This window comes from Pituophis catenifer, unplaced genomic scaffold (assembly GCF_029215685.1).
Source record: "Pituophis catenifer annectens isolate HBS135680 unplaced genomic scaffold, rPitCat1.0.hap2 SCAF_2, whole genome shotgun sequence".
NCBI lineage: Eukaryota > Metazoa > Chordata > Lepidosauria > Squamata > Colubridae > Pituophis > Pituophis catenifer.
The window spans coordinates 229,729,975-229,752,192 of NW_027256882.1; the positions used below are offsets into that span (position 1 = coordinate 229,729,975).

The window sequence follows — 22,218 nt, forward strand, 5'->3', positions numbered from 1 at the left end:
GGACTCCATTTCTCATATGATCCCATTTGTTTTGCACCAGAATCTATTAGAAAAACTTGTATTGATGTTCTCACTTGTGCCTTCACATTTAAAAAAAAATCAACATACTTATTTTTAAGTATGTACTTAATTTCTTACTTAAGTATGTACTTAATTAAACTTAAATCCAGTAAAGTACTTAATTTCTCTGTATAATCTGATCTTTGTCAAACTGTATTTATATGTTTATACCCCATTATCAGAATTGCATATTTAAAAGTGGCACACATGGAAAGATTGAAACAATGTATGATAAAATTCTAAAGTGCAATTCTACACACACACTTCTACTTAGAAATAATGTTAACCAACTCGTAGAACAAAATGACAAAATAGAACCAAAGCAGATCAAACAAAATGGAAGTTCAACAATCACCCTATCCACAAGGCCTGGGAGAACCACCAGGTTTCCGATATTTACCTGATTGACATAAAGATGAATGTGAAACACATCTTGCGGGGAAAGAGATTGCCCAAAGGCAGAAATTGCAACAAAATATGCACATTTCTAGGATCCCTTAAACTGACATTCTTTAATTCTGGGACCTGGAGATTAGCAAGCCTGCTGGACTATACCAGATGGGCAGAGACAACTGAAGATAAGTAGGACCTTAGATAGCCAGGCTCCACACCATGAAGGGTATTAAGAGGAATATCCAGCACCCTAAAATGCACCTGGAAGCCAACTATAACCAGTGCAGTTCACAAAATAGCATGATCATAATATAGAATAGAATAGAATTCTTTATTGGCCAAGTGTAATTGGACACACAAGGAATTTGTCTTGGTGCATATCCCTCATCACTACCCACTGTACCTCATTCTTGACCAGCTTTACCTTCTGGATAGTCTTCTAGGGCAACATCACATAAAGTGCATTACAGTAATCCAGTTGTGAGGTGAAAGGGTATGACTGCCTGCCTGAAGGGCCTCCTGATCTAGGAAAGATCAGGGCCTCCTGATCTGGTGCAGTAAATGTACCTGTTTCAAAGAGCAAAAGCTTCCATCTGCTTTTTGAATAGGAATAGAGAGTCCAAGAAGGTCTCCAGCACGTAAGTTTCAAATGGGGAAACATAATACTATTAAAAATCTACATCTGGATCTGAGAGGCCCAAATAAATTCATCAAGATTGTGGATTGTGTGTGAAGTTCAATAAAGAATAAAAAAAACAGATCAAAAGTTAAATAGAATCAATTAAAGAGTTCATAACTGACATCGGCTATAACAAGCACTCACTTGCATAAGAAAATGGATTCATTTAATGGGCTAGATTTTTACAGCTTTATGGAAGGCTAATGGGATTTGGCATCCTACTTAGCAGAATTGGAAGTCTGTTCTTGCAGTTTCTTGCTTAGCTTGTCCAGAAAAGTCAGACAATTTCAGCAACTACTTTACTTCCAATAAATAAGAGGTAAAATTTATTTGAGGTTTCTAGATCCAGATGTTGGAAACTGACCCTATTGCCATGTTACTGACCCCTGAATTTATTTCAATATCAAAACCATGTAACCCAGCATCAGACCTAAGCAGCCACCAGATTAATCATTTGAAGCAAAAAATGAACTCATATTCCAGCAAATGGTTCTCCCTCACAGAAAAGCCCAACAGCATCCAGATAATAAAAGATCATCCCCCTCCAAAGCAAAACACACTGCCAAAACCCCAGTCCAGAAACCACAAGCTTTTATCTTCCAGCTACAGATGCAAATAGCATAAGGGCAGGTCAGAAGCAATCATAATAATGGCGGTTGTGCTGCCTTTCTAAGACTTGGGGTTGAAGGAAGGTGACAAAATGGTCGCCAACTTCTCATGGAAACTAGATCATGTTGTAGGAAGCAAGCCTGTAGTGGAATGTACAGGTAGTCCTTGACTTATAACAGATCATATAGTGACAATTCAAAGTTACAATGGTATTGAAAAAGTGACTTAGACCATTTTTCAGTTATGACCATTGTAGCATCCCCATGATCATATGATCAAAAATTGGATGCTTAGCAACTGACTCATACTGTATTTATGATGGTTGCAGTGTCCCAAGGCCGTATGATCACCTTTTGCAACCTTCTGACAAGGCAAAGTCAATGGAGAACCCAGGTTCACTTAACGACGTTACTACCAAGTGCAGTGATTCACTTAACAAGAAAGATCATAAAATGGGGCAAAATTCACTTAACAACTTTTCACTTAACAGAAATGTTGGGCTCAATTATAGTCGTAAACTGAGGACTACCTGTAATCTGGAGTTGCAGGAGGGAGAGGCTTTTCAGAGGGCAAAGAGATAGCAGAGCTTGGAATGTACGCATGAAGAGAGCAAGTTTGTATCATCCCTAGCAATTTGTGAAATACAGGTGGTCCTCATCTTACAACTATTAGTTTAGTGATCGTACGAAGTTACTGAAAGAAATGCGTTATGACCGTTTTTTATATTTATGACCGTTGCAGCATGCCCATGGCCACGTGATCAAAATTCGCCACTTGGCAACTGACTCATATTTATGATGGTTGCAGTGTCCCGGGATCATGTTGATCACTTTTGTGACCTTCTGACAAGCAAAGTCAATGAGGGAGTCAGATTCACTTTACAACAACCTTGTTACTAAATTTACAACTGCAATGATTCACTTAACAACTGTGACAAGAAAGGTCATAAAAAATGGGGCAAAACGCACTGAACTGCCTTGCTTAGTAAAAGAAATTTTGAGATCAATTGTGGTCATAAGTCAAGGACTACGACTATATAATTATTGCAGGTAATTGCTGTAGTCTAGCAAGATTGTTGGTGAGTAACAATAAAGAAACTGTTCAGAAGTAGGTCCGTGTGTTGTTCATGGTTCTTTAGGCCTGACAAAGCCAGAAACCCAGTGTTGCTGGACCTCGGCTGTTGTCAGGAATGCAAGAGATGTCTGGCTTGTGAACACTGGAGAGATGTGCCAGTGCCTCCCAACATTGGAGAGATGTGCCACTTCCCAAATTCATTTTTGTTCCCCACAATAGGTTGCTGATCTCAAAATAATGGATAATAAGCAATACTAATTTGCTCACTTTGTAGCTATGGTTGAAATAATATGGACTTATGGGGAAAATACCACTTTAAAACTAGTACAACTAATGATTAAAGCAGTGGTGAAATCCAATCTTTACTACCAGTTCTGTGGGTGTGGCTTGGTAGGCGTGGTGTGGCTTGGTGGGCATGGCTTGGGGAATGTGGCAGAGGATGGATACTGCAAAATCTCCATTCCCACCCCACTCCAAGGGAAGGATACTGCAAAATCTCCATTCACACCCCACTCTAGGGGAAGAATACTGCAAAATCTCAATTCCCACCCCACTCCAAGGGAAGGATATTGCAAAATCCCCACTCTGGAGCCAGCCAGAGGTGGTATTTGCGGGTTCTCCAAACTACTCAAAATTTCTGCTATCGGTTCTCAGAACTGCTCAAAAATTCCGCTACCGGTTCTCCAGAATCTGTCAGAACCTGCTGGATTTACCCTTGGATTAAAGTTATTTCACTCATTACTGGGACTGAGATCGGGGCAATAACAATTCATTTGGGGGGGGGGAAACATGATGATGTAGTCAGGACATGATGTTAAACTGCACTGTAAGCTACTTTTGATAGCTTACTGAACATTCTGAATAAAATGCGCTTCCCTTTCAGCAGATCAGCCAGCCAACTAATGCTATATAAAATTATTACTAATTTAAAACACATTTCCTGGAATACTTCTGGAGATTAAGGTTATTATTAATCCAGATGATTTTTTTTTTAAGTCCTATTAACAATACTAATATTATAGAAAAAAATGGTGCATCTATGATTTTGGTGCATCTGCAAAATCACGCCTTGCCCCGGCATTAAAGGATTACAATCCACAACCTTTTTTTGTATGCAGTCCAATCCTTATTTACAGAAGAAAGTAGCTCAAGCGAAGTAGACGCTCTTGCCCCTTAGAATCACATCCCAAAATTTCAGCTTCCTGTGTAATTTTTTTACGGAGGCAGCAGCTCAGTTTCTACAGCATGACAGACCAGCCGAGCAGGGTCTCCGTGCGTATATGTCGGGTGGGGACAGGAGAACCTCCGGCTCTGGTGAAGCTGTTCACACACGCGGGCCGCGGAGAAGGAAGGGGGCAAAGCCAGCGAGAAGCGGCGAAGACAACTCCCATCGCTACGTTTGGGGTTCACGGCCGCCCGCCCCGCCCCTCCCCTCCCCTCCCCCCCCGTCGCAGCTTTGGAGGAGCAGTTTTAACCGCCAGTCTCGCGCGACGAAGAAGAACCCACTCCCTTCCACCCGCTCAAGGCGCGCGCGAGACCCGAGCCTCCTGCCCCCCCCGCCCCCTCCCCGGCGCGGCATCGCCGGTTTCTGGTGAGAGGCGAGACTGAGCCGCCACCTCCACACAAACCGCGCGAGGAAGGGCTCTCGCTTTCGGTCCCCTCACATTCCCCTTCCGCGCCTGCGCGTTAAGCTAGGCGAGTCGGGAGTACAGTACAGCAGAACACACCCGAGGCCGGGCGCCACCCTGTTTGGAAGGAGAGGGTGACTGGCCGGCGAGAGTGGGGAACTTCCCGGAGGTTGGCGGGGTTTGGTGGTTGTTTTTTTCCCCCCTTTCTTCCCCCCCTCCCTCCCCCGTCAGGTGACATTTAGAACTGGCTGAAAGGGGAGCGAGCGAGTCCTCCCGCTTTCGAAGATGGTCTTCGAATCGGTGGTGGTGGACGTTCTGAACCGGTTCCTGGGCGATTATGTGGTGAACCTGGATAGTTCCCAGCTCCAGCTGGGCATATGGGGAGGTAAGCCAGAGGCCAAGCTGGCCCCAGCCGGATTGGAGCCGAGCTCGGCCTCGTCCGGCAGCCAGCCCCCCTTATCTCGGAAAGCCCCTTTTCCCTTCAGGAGGCGGTGGCCGGGCTCCTCCCCTTCGCAGGGCACGGCGGCTAGCCTCCCGGCGCGCCTGCTCGCCCGCGTGTTCGGTGTCGCTGAGGGAAGGCGAGCGCGGTCCCTGCCCGAGAGACGACGAACCGGGACTAACTCTCGTTCTTCCTCGCTTGAATTGCTTACAGTTGTTTTCCTCCCAGCACGGGCGGGCCTTCTTGTCACGTGTCATGCCTTGACTTCTCCCGTGTTCGCTCTTTTTTTGGAAGTGAAATCTTCCAAGGGGAGACTGTAGGAAGAGAGAAGTTAAGGCCTCTTCCCAGGGTGCTCGAGAATAAAGAGGCGGTTGTCTTGAACGAGGTGTAAAAACAGTAGGGTCCCCCCCACCCCGTACTGTGCTCCTTGTTCTGTTTAAGGTGATTTTTTTTTTTGGGGGGTGGGTGTGGGAACTAATACTACATGAACTTAATATTGTGGCCTTTGGTTAAGCATACGCTGCTTGGCTGATATGCATTAGTATGTTCATTTATTTCATAATTTTAGAAGGTGCCTGATTCCCGAATGACACTTGTACTTTACATAATTAAAGAAAACAAAAAGATACAACTATGTGCAACAGGAGTAAATACTGTTTACTAGGGTCTGGTGGCTCAGCAGACCAATAGCATTGTGATTAACACCAACTGTCTGCAATTACTGTAAGTTCGAATCTCACCAGGCTCAAGACCCATCCTTTCTAAGGTATGTAAATTGAGGACCCAGTTTGTGGGGGCAATAAGCTGACTTTGTATAAATATACAAAAGTATGAAGGCTATTGCTTAATGCATTATAAGCCGCCCTGAGTCTCCGGAGAAGGGCGGCATATAAATCAATTTTTTTTTGAAAAAAAATACACATTCCCTTGTAGAAAGTCAACAGATAATCAAACTCTAGTCCTGGGAATAGACCAGTAGCGGGTTGCCCCCAATTCGGACCAGTTCTATAGAACCGGTAGTAAAACAGGTGGGAGGCTCCACCCACCGACCCCAAAGTCATCAGAATGCTTCTGTGCATGCACAGAAGATCGCACGCGTGAGTGAAGCAAGCGCACGCGTACGGCCCTGTTGCGAACCGGTAGTAAAGTAGGTAGAACCCACCCCTGGAGTAGACCATGTTTTCAAAGACTTGTAGTCCCAAAGGTGCTTTTTCAAGAGGCTGAAGAACTGAAGAAGCTTCTTGGATGAGAAGCAAAACCTCTTCAAAAAAAAGAAAACAACAACAGAAAGTCCAGTTGCCTCTTGAAAAAGCACCTTTGGGACAACTACAACCTGGATGATTTTTTTTTTTTTTAAATTTGATTTATATGCCGCCCTTGAGAATCTCTATAGACAAAGACTGGTAGGTCCTTGTAGAATGGGAGCCTATGGATTGCTTTCCAGATTTTAAGCAATGGGACAGAAAAATCTTGCATTTCAATCATTTATTTGATTGTCATTCAAGAATAATGATAAAAATCACTTTTATTTATGTGTTATACCTAATACAGACAATAGTCCTCAGCTTGCAGCAGTTTTGTTGTAACTGTTCAAAGTTACAGCGGCACTGAAAGATGTGACATGTAATCATTTTTCATAGTTGCAACTTTTGTAGCATCACCATGATCATGTGATCAAAGTTCAGATGCTTGGCAACTAGTTCGTATTTGTGATCTTTGCTGTGTCCCGGGGGCATTGTGATCACCTTTTGCAACCTGCTGACAAGCAAAGTCAATGGGGAAGCCAGATTCACTTAACAACCAGGTTACTAACTTATTAACTGCAGTGATTCACTGAACAACTGTGGCAAGAAAAATCGTAAAGTGGGGCAAAGCTGACTTAAATGTCTCACTTAACAACAGGAATTTTGGGCTCAGCTGTGGTTGTAAGTTGAGGACTACCTGTATCTCCCTGCAGTTTGAGTTGTTTTCAATCACAATTCTTTCATTGAACTCCCAATTTGTTACTGAGGTAGTAATTCAAGCCAGATGTAGTTTTGGCAAGGTGCTTTAAGAAATCGAATACGTACCACATGGAATATATAGGTATAATTCTCTGAACATAATAGTTACCCATTTTAGGATATGAATACCTTGGAATTGGTGAATTGTTTGCATTGATCAGCATATTTGGCCTTTGGTTAATAATCCATAGATTAGTGAAATATTTTCTGATGCTAGAAATTTATCAAATTTCTCTTTTTTTTTGATCCAAAATAATTATAGAGGGAATAGGAAATACATGCTATGACTAGATAATCCAAGTTATTGGAGATCACGTTTAAATATTTCCATTTCTGGAAATGTTCCTTAGAAAACTAGTGTTTGATTTGACTGCACTTTAAATGAATATATTTTTGATACAATACATATAGTGAGCAGACTAATTTAAGGATGACATGAGTGCTTTTGAAGTAATTTTATTTGCTAATGCTATAGATGTGTGATATGTGTCTTAAAATGTACCCTGTGAAATCTTAATAGAGTAGATAAGCAAATTTTCTCATTTAATATATTACATGATTTATTTTTCTCATTTGGTTTTCTTAAATTTCTCACAATAATTTCTAAATCAATAAGTACAAGTTTGAAAATAATCAAATTCTATAGCTGCACAGGTATGAATTATTATTGGCCCATTTCATATGTCAAGCAAAAACAAAATATTCACTTTGTGACTTGTAATTTAGCTGAAATCCTAAACGGTGATTATAGCAAATATTTGTTAAAAGCTGGAAAATCAAAATAACTTACACAGTTTTCACATTCTCACATAAGAATGTTTCTTAAAAGACTTATATCCTGGTAGGTAGTTGAAGTAGAAGGCTTCCAAGATGTCTTCCAACCCTATTCTACATTTTTTTAATATGTTAGGTTTATTTTCCTTTTTATGCTAAATAAATACTGTTAGTAAAATAAAAGTTTTACAGAGCAATTTCCAGTGTCTTCCTGAGTGGACCACGTGAACCAAATTGAGGTCATTTGGGAGTTTCCTACTCTTGAGAACCTATTCTGCCCTGCATTCCTCCTTTTGGCAGCCTCGTATTAAATTACAAATAGTCCTCAAATTACAACCACAGTTGATCCCAAAACTTCTTGCTAAGTAATACTTAAGTGAGTTTTGCCCCATTTTACCACTTTTCTTGATACAGTTGCTAAGTGTTGTTAAGTTAGTAATAAGGTTAAGTGAATCTAGCTTCCCCATTGATTTTGCTTGTCAAAAGGTTACAAAAGGTGATCACATGACCCCGGACATTGCAATCATATATATGAGTCAGTTGCCAAGCGTCTGAATTTTGATCATGTGATCATGGGGATGCTACAATTGTAAGTGTGAAAAATGGTCATAAATCATTCTTCAACACTGTTGTAACTTCAAATGGTCACTAGATGAACTGTTGTTAAGTCGAGGACTACTTGTATTGGAAAATATTATTTTTCAGGTTGCTTGAGAGGAAGAGGGGAATTTAAATTTGCTGCAGGGAACATAGTGAAATATTCTGTAGCTCTTGGAATGCTGTGTAAGGCCGTAATATTTATGCATATTATATCTTTAAAAAACAACTTGTTTTTTTTCTTTCTGTTTGTTATAGACAACTTATTTAGCTCCTGATATTAAATAGTGATTTTAGAATATATGAAATGCATCTTCTACTTGTTTTTAGATAGTGTATATATTTTTTGCAAATTAATATTATCTTAATAAATATTTAAAAGAGCATCATAGTTGAACAGAGCCCAGGGAGCAAACTACCATTTCTGTTATAAATAGAATTGGAAGTAAGAGAATAGAAAAAAGAGAATACTAGAAAAGCATATCTAATACTAATGATGTTGTTTGTGGTCAGGGATATATTGTACTGTACTGGTGCTTAAATTTAGAGTGGTTAAAATACCAGTAAGGAAATCCATGCAACTATAAATACAACAGCATTACATATTAATCATTGGTTAGGGAATTAGCTCAAATGATACAGCACTTATCTTTGAGTTTGAAAGGTAGTAGTAGTTTTGCCTCTGTTTTCTAACAGACTTTTTACCACTTCCTTCTGTGTATGTGTGGCTTCCCCACACATAGTGAAACTCAGTGATAGAATCTATACTTTTATTCATAAAGTCCTACATTCTAAACCTGACATTTTCAGGTAAATGCTTAGTTTAGTAAGTGCAACAATTGGTTCAAGATGTAGCTCAGAAACGAAGAGTTGGCCCCATCCCAAGTGACTGGTCACTGTGCCCCTTCACTACAATAATTTTCATGCAATATGTGGCACCAACAACTGTCTCTTTTCTTTCCTTGCAGTTGTCTCACTAGTGGAGGATACCCAAAATAAGAGATTTGTTCCACCATTATGTTTGTTTTTCATCTGTCAACATTGATTATTTATAGTATGGAGGAACAAAATGCCCAGTATAAGAAGAAAAAAGTCTGTTTAGTGGGGAAGGATAAGAAAGAAGTTGTGGTGGTTTGTCTTCTGGAGAGAAGGGGGACCTCCAGGGACGGAAATATTGCCAATGGAAAGTAATCTTACTTTACAGCTTCAGAGGAGGCATTATTACAGTATCTGCTCTGGATTTCCATTGGTTAAAAAGGGGACCTTGGTCTGTCACGGGAAGGACTAGGGTGCTGGACTCAATAAATTCTGGTTACATTTCAGTTAGATTACAGATTTTTACTTCTACTGAGTTGCCTGAAAATAACATAGTTCATTGCTATAAATTTCAACAATGTAACTTGATTATGCAATAGAATTTTGCATCATATGTTTTCATTATCTCTGTATTTTAATACTTGCCCACACTTATTTGAACTTTTTCATCACCTAATATTAGATGAGGTCATGTTTTCTGGATTATCATTGTGGTTGATAAGTATGGCTGATATAACTGAATGTTCTACTGATGTTTCATTGTTGGGAAATGCTTATTTTTTTCTCAAGAATTTTACTTGGTCTTGTTCATGTGGAGGATCTTTCAAGAGGATCTTATAGCTCTTTCTGTGAATGTCTTATTGATTTTCTTATTGCACTCCTTAACTAATTATTCCATTGTTCATGTTTTCCATCATCTTTGTTGTAGGTGGTTTTCATGTGAGAGAAAGTGGCCAACAAAGCAGTTTCATATATTATGAAGATGCAATATAAATAGCACATAATATTATACTAAGTGGATCAGAAAAAAATGTTAAACTTTAGTGAAAACTAAATTATGATCATTCAGTTAGTAAATGACAAAAAGCACACTAGTCTTTCTGGTATGTATTGCTGCTCTTGCTCTTGCCAGAGCACTAAGTGCTCATTGCTCTGTCTAAAATTATTCTCCAGGTTATTTTATGTGAAGATCAACACTTTTGTATTAATTTTTCTTTCTTATAATCCACTTATAACTATATAGATAAGAGAACTGTATAATTTCTACTTCCTGGACTTATTACAAATGTGACATCAACCAAGGTGACTTTTCCTGGCATCTGTGAATGCAACATGAAACCAGTTTAACAGCTAGCTGAAGCTAATTTAAGTCTGCACTTTATCCTAAAACTTAAGAGTTACAGAAGTTGTGATTTTAATAATGTGCCAACTCCTGTGGTCCAGCTAGATAAAGAATTCATTCTCTGACTTTTAGTTGACTTTATTAAAGGCATTACTGTTTACAGGCTTTGGATATTTTTTCAGGGAGTGCTTTTTATGTGTGCCTGTGTGATTATCAGAAGTAGATAGAGAATGATTTTACATGGGCAATTTTCTTTTCAAAGGTGCAGTTCATTGCCTGAGAACTGCACCCGACCCTTGGAAGGTGCCAGTATAGTGTTCCGTGGAACCTGCAGCTCCACTCATCTGCCCATCAGTCAACTGCTCAGAAAACTGTATGAGATGACCTTTCATTAGAAGGGAAGCAAAAGGCCATCATCCTACTGAAAATTGTTGTGGCTAGCCAATGTAAAACTGATTTTCTTCTTTTTTGCTGGAAGAAAACAAAAAGCTCTTAGATTCTCTTTTCCTCTTGGTGAAGAAACTGAAAATCATTCTGTTTTCGAGCATGTGGGTGGCAGTTTATATTAAAAATACAGTTTATATAAAATACATATAAATGTGTGCACATATAATATATGGGTAGATGGTTGTGTGTGCTTATATATCTGTGACTGTATGCTGAGATTGTGAGTACAAACAGATTTAGATGTACTCCTACAGATGCTGAAGAACATGACTTTTTTTTTTTTTTGCTAAAACTTGTTAGCAGTTTATAAAAATTGCTAGATGTTCTTTACATACTGTTGAAATTTTTTTGTTATTTTCTTGTCATGGTATCATTGTTCAGTAGTAAAAGGCTGAAAAGGACAATGGAAAAGTCATTGGACCAAATCTGAATGCTCTGGATCCTATGTGTAACTATTGAAGAAGATGCTAGTAATAGATGTACTTATAGAATACTTGCATTATGAAGGATAAAAATCCATGGGATGTACTTTTAAGTGACAATATTTTTAGCATGCTATGCAGAATTGTTAATTTAGAAAGCATTTTTAAACAAAATATGTTCTTAACTGTTAATTTTTAAAGAAAGGAAATATCTTTTAAAAATAATGGAGATTGAATTTACAGTCCCTCTCGTGTTATATCTTGGCAAAAAGAAAAAAAAAGTTTATATATACTGTAGCCCAGTGATGGATGAGGAGTTTTAATTCTCAATTCAAAGAAATCCTGTAAGGCGTCATTCTTCTCTGCAGTGTTCTCCCCAAGATTATCATGCAATTACACATACCAGTACCTTCTTGGTGCATATTGCTATAGTGTATTTCACATATACATACTAGTATAATAATATTCCTGGAACTCTTGTGTAATGTGTAGTTTGGTTTGAGCAAGTTGGCAACGTAAATGTGTTTGCTGAAATTGCAGCAGTTTAATTGAATCTGCAAACTTTGCAGCTGATTGCAAAGCATCTTCTAGTTTATATACTGGAGTTGAAGTCTTGATGTAAGATTTGATCTCTTTCCCTTTTCTTCCTTTTTACTGGCTTGTGATGCTGGCTTTTTTTCAAGGTTAGGAAATTTTGACCATGAGGAATGCCAAAGGGTTGTGTGCTGATTCATAAATATGACAACATAAATTTTCGATCTTTGTCTGAAGTACTGCGGTTTTTTTACTTTGCTAGGTCTCTATTAAAATTGTTAGAATTCTATTAAGAGGTATTTCTGACTATTGAAAATGTTGTAAATCAAGTTTGTTGTTTTCTGATTATGATTTTTTTTTTCAAATTTCTTAATAGGAGCTGTAGCACTTAAAAATCTTGTAATAAAAGAAAATGCATTGGTAAGTACTAAAGTGCCTTTTGCATCATAATCCTTCATAAATACATGTTTTTATGCTGTTTTAGGAATTAATAAAAAACATTTGTGTACATTCTGGGCTCTATGCTGTTAAAAATGTTTTCGTCCTTGAAATGTAATTAAAACATTTATCGTTACAGTATCAATTTGATGTCCCATTTAAAGTTAAAGCAGGTCATATTGGTAAGTAGAATTCCCAAGCTTTTTACAATAATTAATTTAAAGAAATGGGATTTTTATTACTTAGAAATGCATTGGTTCATCATGCAGCTATTATCTATCAATAAAAAGTTAAGGATTCTTGACAGTTTTTGATATTCATGTGCAGTTGTATATGGATTAAATAAAAGTCTATATGTTTAACCTTTTATCATTCAATGGATATTATATTGTAGTTCCTTAATTAAGATATTTAGTGAATAGTATTTATTAGGTAAAAATATGTTGTCTACTATGGTTCACTATTTTGGTTAATTAGCAGATTATTAATGGTATTGAATACATAAAAATATCTCCTTGTATTCTTGGTTGATCTAATCTGACTTTCTTATATACAGATAGTCCTTGATTTATGACCACAACTGAACCCAGAATTTCTGTTGCTAAATGAGACATTTGTTAAGTGAACTTTGCCCCATTTTAGAACCTTTCTTGCCACAATTGTTAAGTGAATCACTGCAGTTGTTAATTTAATAATAGCAATAGCACTTAGACTTACATATCATTTTACAATGCTTTAACAAATAACATGGTTATTAAGTGAATCTGGCTTCCCAATTGACTTTGCTTATCAGAATGTCGCAAAAGGGGATCATTGCAACCATCATAAATATGAGTCAGATGCCAAGAATGTGAATTTTGATCACATGACCACAGGGATGCTACAACTGTCATAAGTGTGAAAAAAGGTCATATGTCATTTTTTTCAGTGCCTTCGTAATTTTGAACAGTCACTAAATGAACTGTTGTAAATCAAGGACTACTGTATCTGCTATATTTTATGTATCTATTTTTTTAAATTGAATTTAGATTCAAATATTGAGGTGTTTTTTCTTGCTTTCAATAAGTTAGTAGTCATTATAGGAGCTGGTTGTTCTGCAAAGCCCTACATGGCATAGGACTTCATTACTTGAGGGACACCCATTTCCAGTATTTCCAGTATTATCTATCCAGCCAATTTTGGGCATTTTGGATTCCTTCAATTAAACAGTGCCATCTGTTGGGTCCCTGGAAGTGTGCCTGCTCTATGGAATGAAGTGCCCTCTGAGATTTGATTGACTCCTATCTTGCTGGTGTTTCTAATGGCTTTGAAAGCCCATCTCTTTGCCAAGTCTTGGACAAGCATGATTGAAGCCCCATTTTTGGTTGTGTGGATTTGTTTTTTGCTCCTACCAGTTTGCATTCTTTTATTATTATTTATTACTCTATTGCTTATTACTTTTACAGTTGTTAGATGTGAACCTCCAAAATAATTTAAAATTGGACAGTGTACAAACTTAACAAATAATAATATATGGAAAAAAACTTCACTGATCTCCTCCCCCCTCCCAAATTGTAAGCAAATTACTGCAAGCATCGGTACAGTAGTGCCATATTGTGCTTTTATACATATATGGAAAAATAAACTTCAGGTTTATATTCAAATTCTATGGTTTTAGAAACATTTAGTGGTAATGGGAGAATGATAAATCATCACAATACATTGTAGCTTGAACATTCAGCTGGATTGTTCTGGAAATGCCATGGTCCAGCTGACTCAAAAGGTGGAAAGTATTGTATATTTTATATTTCAGCTGAGAAATTCCAAAAGGGGTTTAGTGGGAAAAGTAGGGCAAGTCTGGTGTACGTTACTCCCATTTTCCTATCTTCCCATTATTTGTTTTCCCTTCGTTACACACACCTAATGCTGCATAAACCTGCCAGCAAACCTGCCTGTTCCTCCCATTAATCTTCTTGCATTTTCCTTTGCTTACCTCCATTCAGTGGCTATCCTACTCTACTGAATCATATTATAATCCCCTTTTCTTCCCTTCCACATCTTGGAACAATTACTGCATTAAATGGCCTAAATGTTCTAGGTTTGTCTCTAGATGAAACATTAAGGGTCTGTGTCTCGATGAAATATACCACCAGAATTAATGTGTTTTGTGCATGAGGTGATCAGTGCATAGCATCTTTTCCCCATCCCTAAAATGTGTTTTTCTTTTACGTAATATTTGCACAATTTTTAAAAATATATGCATGATATGTTTTAAATTACGAGGAATATAAATTCAATTTATATTAAATTCCAAGCAAAAAAGATGAGGAGTAACCACCTAGCTTGACCCAGATTAATAGAATTATCGGTATAATTTACAACTAATCTTTAAGGTTAAATATGAGACTTGGAAATATTTTGAAGTAGAAAATGTTAATAATATTAAATGTTTTTAAAAGTTGTAATTAAAAATATGGTTGAATTTTTTTTAAAAATGACTATTTCTTTGTTATTTTAGGTCAGCTAAATTTGCAAATACCATGGAAAAATCTTTATACTCAGCCAGTTGAAGCTGTTTTAGATGAAGTTTACCTGCTTATAGTACCTACAGCTAGTAAGTTTATTAAGAAATGGAACTGAACTTTGTAAAATAAATATATAAAATAATATTTAGCCATTACAATTTTTGCCTCTATATTTTTAATCATGCAATAGTTTGAGTACCCATAAATAGTCTGATTTACATATTCAACGTTAATAACTGAGAGTCAAACCTCCTTTTCAAGTTAAATAAATATTTGTAAAAAAAAAAGTTGGTTTTTGGTGTTTATCATTGTTTAAAATCTGAGGTTATTTGTGGTTGGCAAGAAAGAAGCACTTAGTATTGTTATTTGTTGATTTAATTAATATCCTAAATGTGTCTAGTGGACAATTTCTGGGTAAGCAAACATATCTAATCATTTGAATCTGTTCATACTTCCGTCCAGAATAAAATGGGTCCTAAGCTGTTTAGAGCTGGATAGTTGGTCTCCCTAAATTGAGTCTAGTAGCTCACAGGCTAAGGATTGAGCTCCAATGGTTTTATTTAGCTACCTTACTCAAGATTTTAACAGCTGTTTTCTCAGTAGCCTGCAGCTTCTGAACCTCCTTCAGTGATAATCTTTCACTAAAGCCCAGCTACAAGAATGTTAGTGACTATAGTTCAATGGAAATAGATTTTTATTCATTAAAAGATTATATCTGAAACATCAATTGAAGTTGAACATAGCTGATTCTTGCCAATAAAGCCCCCCCATGCATCTAACAACATCTTTGAATAAAAGAAAACTCCCAAATGATACCCCTGTTCTTTCCGAAAGACTGTATTCTGATTCAGAACAGGTAATCATGCTTAGAATTTTTATAAGAATGCTAGAATACTTTAAAGAACATTGTCCTTAATTCTTCACCAAAATTTCCTAGATAAATTGATGCTACAAAAAAGAGGTTTCTTTGTAAATCAATAAAGTAAAACAATGAGAAGAAGTAGGCATAAATAGTTATGCAATAAAGGCATAATCCAGTTTACAAATCAGTGAATGAATGACAAAATAGCTCAACCTAAATTCAAACTTACAGGTTTTGGTGAAATTTTTAAAGATAGTTTGTCATGTACTGAATATTCGATAATATATTTTGCATTCTTCACAACATATTGAAAATGCCTGCTTGCCTCTCATAGCTCTTACATTCTGAACATAGGACGTTCTGCAAATGTCCTGTGATTCTTGGCTATTGAACCTTATGTGCACATATGCATACGTACATTGTTAGCTGTTTAAGGTACTCCAGACAACCACAACTATAAGTACTAACTCCATCTTCATTATAAAGTTACATTAACAGCCTTTTTTAAAGACTAAAAGTATTTCTCCTTTTACTCTCTGGAAAACTATGGAGGGTTCTTTCTGAAATGCTGCCTCTGCCCCTTTCCTTCTGTGAGTTGAGAAATATTTTACGTGCAAATTGTCTAGCCTACAGCTCTTTATCCATCTCCAAAGATCATCTCATTCCTACATACCATTATACACACACACCCATTATACAGAGGAAAACTATTTTAGTGCATTGTTTTATTCTTGAAGGAAGATGACTTATTGCTTACTGCCAGAATGTGTACAAAGAATAGGTACTAAATATTTTTCATACAGAATGTAAGTACAGTCAAATAGGACTTAATTTTGTATTTGTGCGATTACAAATGTTGATTTAATCTAGTTGTGTTTAATTATTAAAGTAATCCATTCTGTTAGGTATTAAATATGATGCTGAAAAAGAAGAAAAGCAACATCTGGAAGCAAAGCAAAAGGAATTGCAAAGAATTGAAGATGCGAAACAAAAGATTGCTGACAAAGGTAAGAAAAGATGCAATAGTCATTCAATTTTAATTCCAACTCCAACTGAATGACTCACAAAATAAAGCATATCAAAAGCAAATCAATATGAAGGCAGTAAAATTAAAAAGAATTACAAAATACAGATAGTCCTTGAGATATGATCAGTCGCTTAATAGCCATTTGAAGTTATGACAGACCCCCTCCCTCCCCCGGCTACATATAACCTTGTTTCAAAGTTATGGTGGCTGCAGCACCCACCATGTCCTTTTCCCTTACAACCAACCGCAGTGATACTATAGTGCCCCGCATCTCTCCCCTCATCCTACTGGGATCCTGCAGTGCTTGGGCCTGCTCTCCATGCCAGGACCATTTTCAGTACTCCAACAATTTTTTGTGGAAATGGTGTCTGCTTTTGGAGTTTTCTGCCCAGATCAGCTGGTCTTTGGGAGACTGCAAATTTCTCCTGGATCGTGCTGGGCTTTGGAAAAGCCAGCTGCCTGCATGCAAGGGTGGCAGTTTCAGGAGAGGTGTCCCAAAAGAGGCTTTCCCCCTTTTCCTTGCTTAAGCCTTCCCTCCCGCCAAAACCTAATTTCTTCAATAAAGAAAACAAAAAAAAGTTGGGAGCGACAGACTTGTTGATCTTTCTTCCCACTCCTTCACCAATTAGGTGCTGAAGCTAAATTCTTCGCTTCTGTCTTCTAATGTTGATCCCCTTTCTCACCTCATTTGCTAAATTTACCGAATGCCTGGAAAGGAGGTGATAGAATCCGTAAATTACTTATCTTGATGAGTGACTGCCAGACTGAAGAGTAGAGGAAAGGAAGGAAGGGAGCAAAGAAAATCTTTCTGAAGCTTGCATTGAGGAGCTGAAGAAAAAGTTCTACTCAAAAGAAAAAGTGACTAGGTCTCTCCCATTTTGCCCTTTGTTGCTCATTGTTCCCTCTCTTTTTTCTCTTTTTTATTTCACCACTATTTAGCCCACTGTTTAATCCAATATTGTCATTCTGTATATAAAAGTTCTGGATTCTTCTCTTCTGTCCTATGTTTTCTCCTCCTCTTTTTTGTGTTCTTTCACTGTAAATCCCAGTGTAATCATTTAAATCCTTTATATCCTCCCTATTACTTTCATTGTTAATCCCAATGTAATCTTTAAAAACCTCTTTTTTATTATTACTATTCACATATTCAAATACATTTTCACATTTGATCTCATTTTCTTTGTCTTCTTTATCTTCAGACTCTGTGTATCGTTTCATCCTCTTTGTTTCCTCATCAGCTTGCACATATTCTTTTTCATTTTTTATGTCTTCAAATTTTGATTCTCCATGTATCATTGTAGTTATTTCTCTTATTTTCATTTTCCATGACAGATACATCGCTTTAATCATTTCTCTAATTTCCTGTGCCATTTTATTCCTTTTAAGTCAATATTGTTCCAATTTTAAAAGTTCAGTAGTGTTCCTTTTTTCCCCCAAAGTCAAGCCACTTGCAAACAAAGGGATCCTCCCCAAAAGTTCTCACAATTATTATCTGTAAAGTTCATGATTTTCCAAAACACAGGCCAAGTTACAATGTTCCTTTTTACTCCTGATGGTGTCTCTCTTGCAATCCACAACTTCCAGTTATTTAACAAGTATCCATTTTATTTCAGTATGTTAACAATCTTAACTAGTTTCTCTTTTTCTTTTTAGCTTTGAGAATACCAAGTCAATTTTGTAGTTCAGTCCAAATTTAAGCAACTCTTTTCCTTTCTTTTTTCTCCTTTTTGCCTTTATTTATACAGCACTTCTAACAAGGTTTGTTTTCCATTTTCTTTTTATTTTTCTTAAAGTTCATGAGAAAGAGGAGAGAAAAAGGATCTAATCATTCCTTTCCAATCCTTTAATCAATCTTGAGATAATTTCTTTCATTTTAAAAGTTTCCAAGTTATTTTCTGAATTGTTTTGTTCAAAAGTCAATTTTCTATTTCAGATCCTTTTTTTTTTTGTCTGTTTTAAAAATACACTCCAATGTCCTCTTTTCTTCCCCCCATGCTTATTAGCCGCTGTTTTCTTGCTGGGGGTTACAGTTTTTTTAAAAAATTTCCCTCTTTTTATAAGTTGGCAGACACTCACCCAGCTCCAATAACTCCGATCAAATCACTGCTCCTGCTCCACACTTAGTCTGGTTGCCCCAGCTTCGTGACAGCCGCAATGGCTGCCACCCCTGCCACCAAGTCTTAGAGAGCTACCTCTGACCATCGAGGAACTTGCCTGTTCCACTTGGTCTTCCAAGGTGCCTCTCCTTCACCCCTGTCCTTACAGGATGGTTCCGGTCCGAAGACCCCTTGGCAACAGTTCGTCAGTCTGGGTTTTTGCAAAGCCCATCGGAGCTTGCAAATTCCCCAACTGTCTCGCCGCAACACTTCTGATTGAAAATCCGGATCAGGATTTTCTTCCCTGGGAAAGAAAAATAAGGAAATAAGGGGAAAGAAAAAGGTAAAAATAAAATTGAAAAGGGAAAAAAGGAGGAGGAAATGGAAGAGAAATTTGAGGTATACATTTAGAACTGAAATGTGAACTGTAGAAACAATAATGGTAAAGCATATTATGGTGAAAATGAAATGTATAACAATTGGAATATTATCATTTATACTTTTGAAACCTAAATAATGATGAGTTTTGTTCTTTTTTCTTATTTGAGAAATATGAATAAGTTTAAAATGTAATAACTGAAATACTGTTAATGGTTTATGGTGGTGTGTATTAAAATAATTGAGAAGTTGAAACAATATATAGGGGAAGCAAGTAGAAGACAACAGTCGGAAGACTTTGTAAATTTAATTGAGGAAATTGTAATAGATGAAATAATTTTAATGATACATTGTGATAAAAGTAGAAATGATTAAGATGTGGTTTGGAGGAATTATAGGGAAATTATTTGATGTATGAAAATGGAATTAATTGGAACAGCTATGCTTTGATTTGTTTTTTTCTTTTTTCTTTCTTTAAATGTTTGAATATACAAATAGAAAAGATACTTATAGAAGTAACTGATTATATTAAAATGTTGGACTGTATTACTTAAGAAAATGTAAGTTATAAAATAAGCGGGCTCACTATTCTTGTAAGAATTGAACAATTGTAACATCATAAAATTAATTATTTTGATGATGGATTGAGATTTAATATAAAATAGAAGGAAAATTCAAATTTGGTTAAAATTAGAAATGAAAATGAAGGGTAAAATTGGTAAAAAATAGATGAAATTGAACACTATGGCAAAAAGGAAGTATAGAAATGGTAATCTTAGTTATAAAAATTAAAAAATATTTAAATTTGTTAACCGGCAAAATACTCTGATCAGCAAAGATATACTGTAAGTTTGTGTGTATGTGTAAAAAAATAAAGAAAAACTTTTTTTAAAAGAAAAAAGAAAAAAAAGAAAAAGTGACTAGGGCAGTACACATGCAGCAAACAGCCATGGCAGAAACTGGGTCCTTGGAAATCTTTTTGCTGCTTGTCTGATTGCCTTTACAAGAGTCCTAAAGAGAGGATATAAAGAGGGTGACAAGCAGCAAAAAGCTTTCCAAGGAAGGTTCTACTTCTCATCTGACTTTCTTCAGGAACCATCTAGAAATGTTCTAAAGGCAAGCAGGCAAGCAGCAAAAGCATTTTGCTTAGTGTTTAAAACAAACTTGCATTTGTTTTAAACACTAAATTGTTTAAAACCAAATTGTTTCTAGGATTCTGAATTCTGTTATTGGCTTGTAATTGTTTTTCATTTTTTTAAGCCAGTGTTTCTCAAATATTTTGGTCCCATTCTTAAAAATGATACAGGACCAAAGGAGCTTTGGCTTATGTGCATTATATCTACCAATATTTACTGTATTAGAAATTAAAACTGAGAAATCCATTTAAAACTTTTAGCAGACTATTATAGTTGAGGCTGCTTTCTTTTGAAGTGCAGAATACATTGTGTTTTATTTCATGCTGATTGCTTCTAATACCAAATCCAGAAAGATCCCATGATGAGAAGTGATTGAATCTATTATTTTGAATATATTGAATATAGAATTGCAATTTATTCAAAATATATCAAAATATTTCCAAGAATTGTGCAGCCATCACTTATATTTGTGGCTATTTATTTTTTGCCTATGATTTATATATTTAACATTTGCTTAAATGTAAGTATTTTACCATAGGATACATGCTGTTGATTAAATGAAATGTTAAGGTTTGGCTGCCCCTTTGATAAGTCTCTTAAAAGGTATAATTCAGTTTGGATTCAGTACACCTTTTACCCACTTAATGAATTATTAAGTGTCTATGGAATCACAAATAATCATAGTTTGCAGCCTGCCAATTTAGTTATTGACTATTATTATTTTCTAATGCTGTGGAGCTGAATCATCGTAGACTGAGGTTCTGAATAATTTTGATTCCTCACATCTGCAGGAGACATAGTCACTTCCAGTGTGGCTCCAACTGTAGCCCTTTAATTGCTTCAGTCAGCAACAAACTTTGTCCCTGTTAGATTTCAGTAACAAATGTAATATAGAAGATCTCAGCTCACTTCACTCAGCTGAAGCACCATTTATTGTAAGGATTCCAGTGATCTTTTGTCTTGAGACTTCATTTCTCTTCACCCTTCTCTTTATCCTCTCCCCGCTATTTTAGGCTTGACTGACCAACTTCCATCACACTTTGGTCACATATAGTATGGCTGCTTGTGTCATCTCAAATTATTACATCAAATGACTTAAGCACCCTTTCTTAGTCTTCCATGTTTAACAAGGCACACATCTGTTGTTGCAAAAAGAGGTGATTGCATCCATCCCTTCAAAGGAACTCCTATTTAATTTCTACCTACACTATTTCTGGTACCCGTTTCTATGTGAATATATAAATAAAACAATATATGGAATTACCTGTTACAAATTCTGAATATTATTTCTCTGCCTAAATCAAGTGTAGCCTCCATTGCTTAATAATATAAAGTATTCATTCACTTGGTTTAGATAAAGCACAAGAAAAGCCAGATACTTTCATAGAGAAGCTAATTACTCAAGTTATAAGAAACCTTCAATTGAAAATTTCCAACATCCATATACGATATGAGGATGATGTAAGTATATGTGCATAGAATATTCAGATGTTGTAAAAATGTGAATGATACTTCAGATGGTTGTTTAGATGGATAATCTTTGTTCTGTTCACTCATGAAGAAAGTGATAGAGATAGTTGAGTCTGCCGTCTTTATTTGTCTATTGCATCATAATTTAGAAAGTTTCAATGATGGTATAATTGCAAAGTTGGATATTAAATTATTTATTTAAGTACTGGTATAATGCTGGGGAAATTTTGAGCAAATAACGTTTGAATCCTCCCTTCTTTCTCTGGTTTTAGTGGATTGCAGAACTAATGACTATATAAATTCCTACCCTTAGATTTAAAACTAAACACAGTTTTTCTCTGCCTGAAGCCCATAGTAATTGTACAAATGTAGTTCAGATTTGGAAGGTACTCTTTTATGCAGCAGTACACTAATCTAAAATACGTACACATAAAGAAGTATGTGTAGAATAGAACATTAAGGATACTATGTTGGGAATATTAGGCTGAAA

At 36.4% G+C, this 22,218-nt stretch overlaps 1 protein-coding gene across 1 annotated transcript in view; it reads left to right on the plus strand.

Moving 5' to 3' along the window:
* Nucleotides 1-4,569: 4,569 nt before the first annotated feature.
* The window catches only part of VPS13A (vacuolar protein sorting 13 homolog A), a 125,119-nt gene continuing 107,470 nt past the window's right edge, over nucleotides 4,570-22,218 (plus strand). Inside the window, exons 1-6 of the mRNA XM_070938650.1 lie at nucleotides 4,570-4,828; nucleotides 12,194-12,237; nucleotides 12,395-12,437; nucleotides 14,753-14,848; nucleotides 16,527-16,628; nucleotides 21,613-21,719. Of these exons, the coding sequence (XP_070794751.1) occupies nucleotides 4,729-4,828; nucleotides 12,194-12,237; nucleotides 12,395-12,437; nucleotides 14,753-14,848; nucleotides 16,527-16,628; nucleotides 21,613-21,719 (492 nt within the window). The 5' untranslated portion in view covers nucleotides 4,570-4,728. The remainder of the gene's footprint in view (nucleotides 4,829-12,193; nucleotides 12,238-12,394; nucleotides 12,438-14,752; nucleotides 14,849-16,526; nucleotides 16,629-21,612; nucleotides 21,720-22,218) is intronic.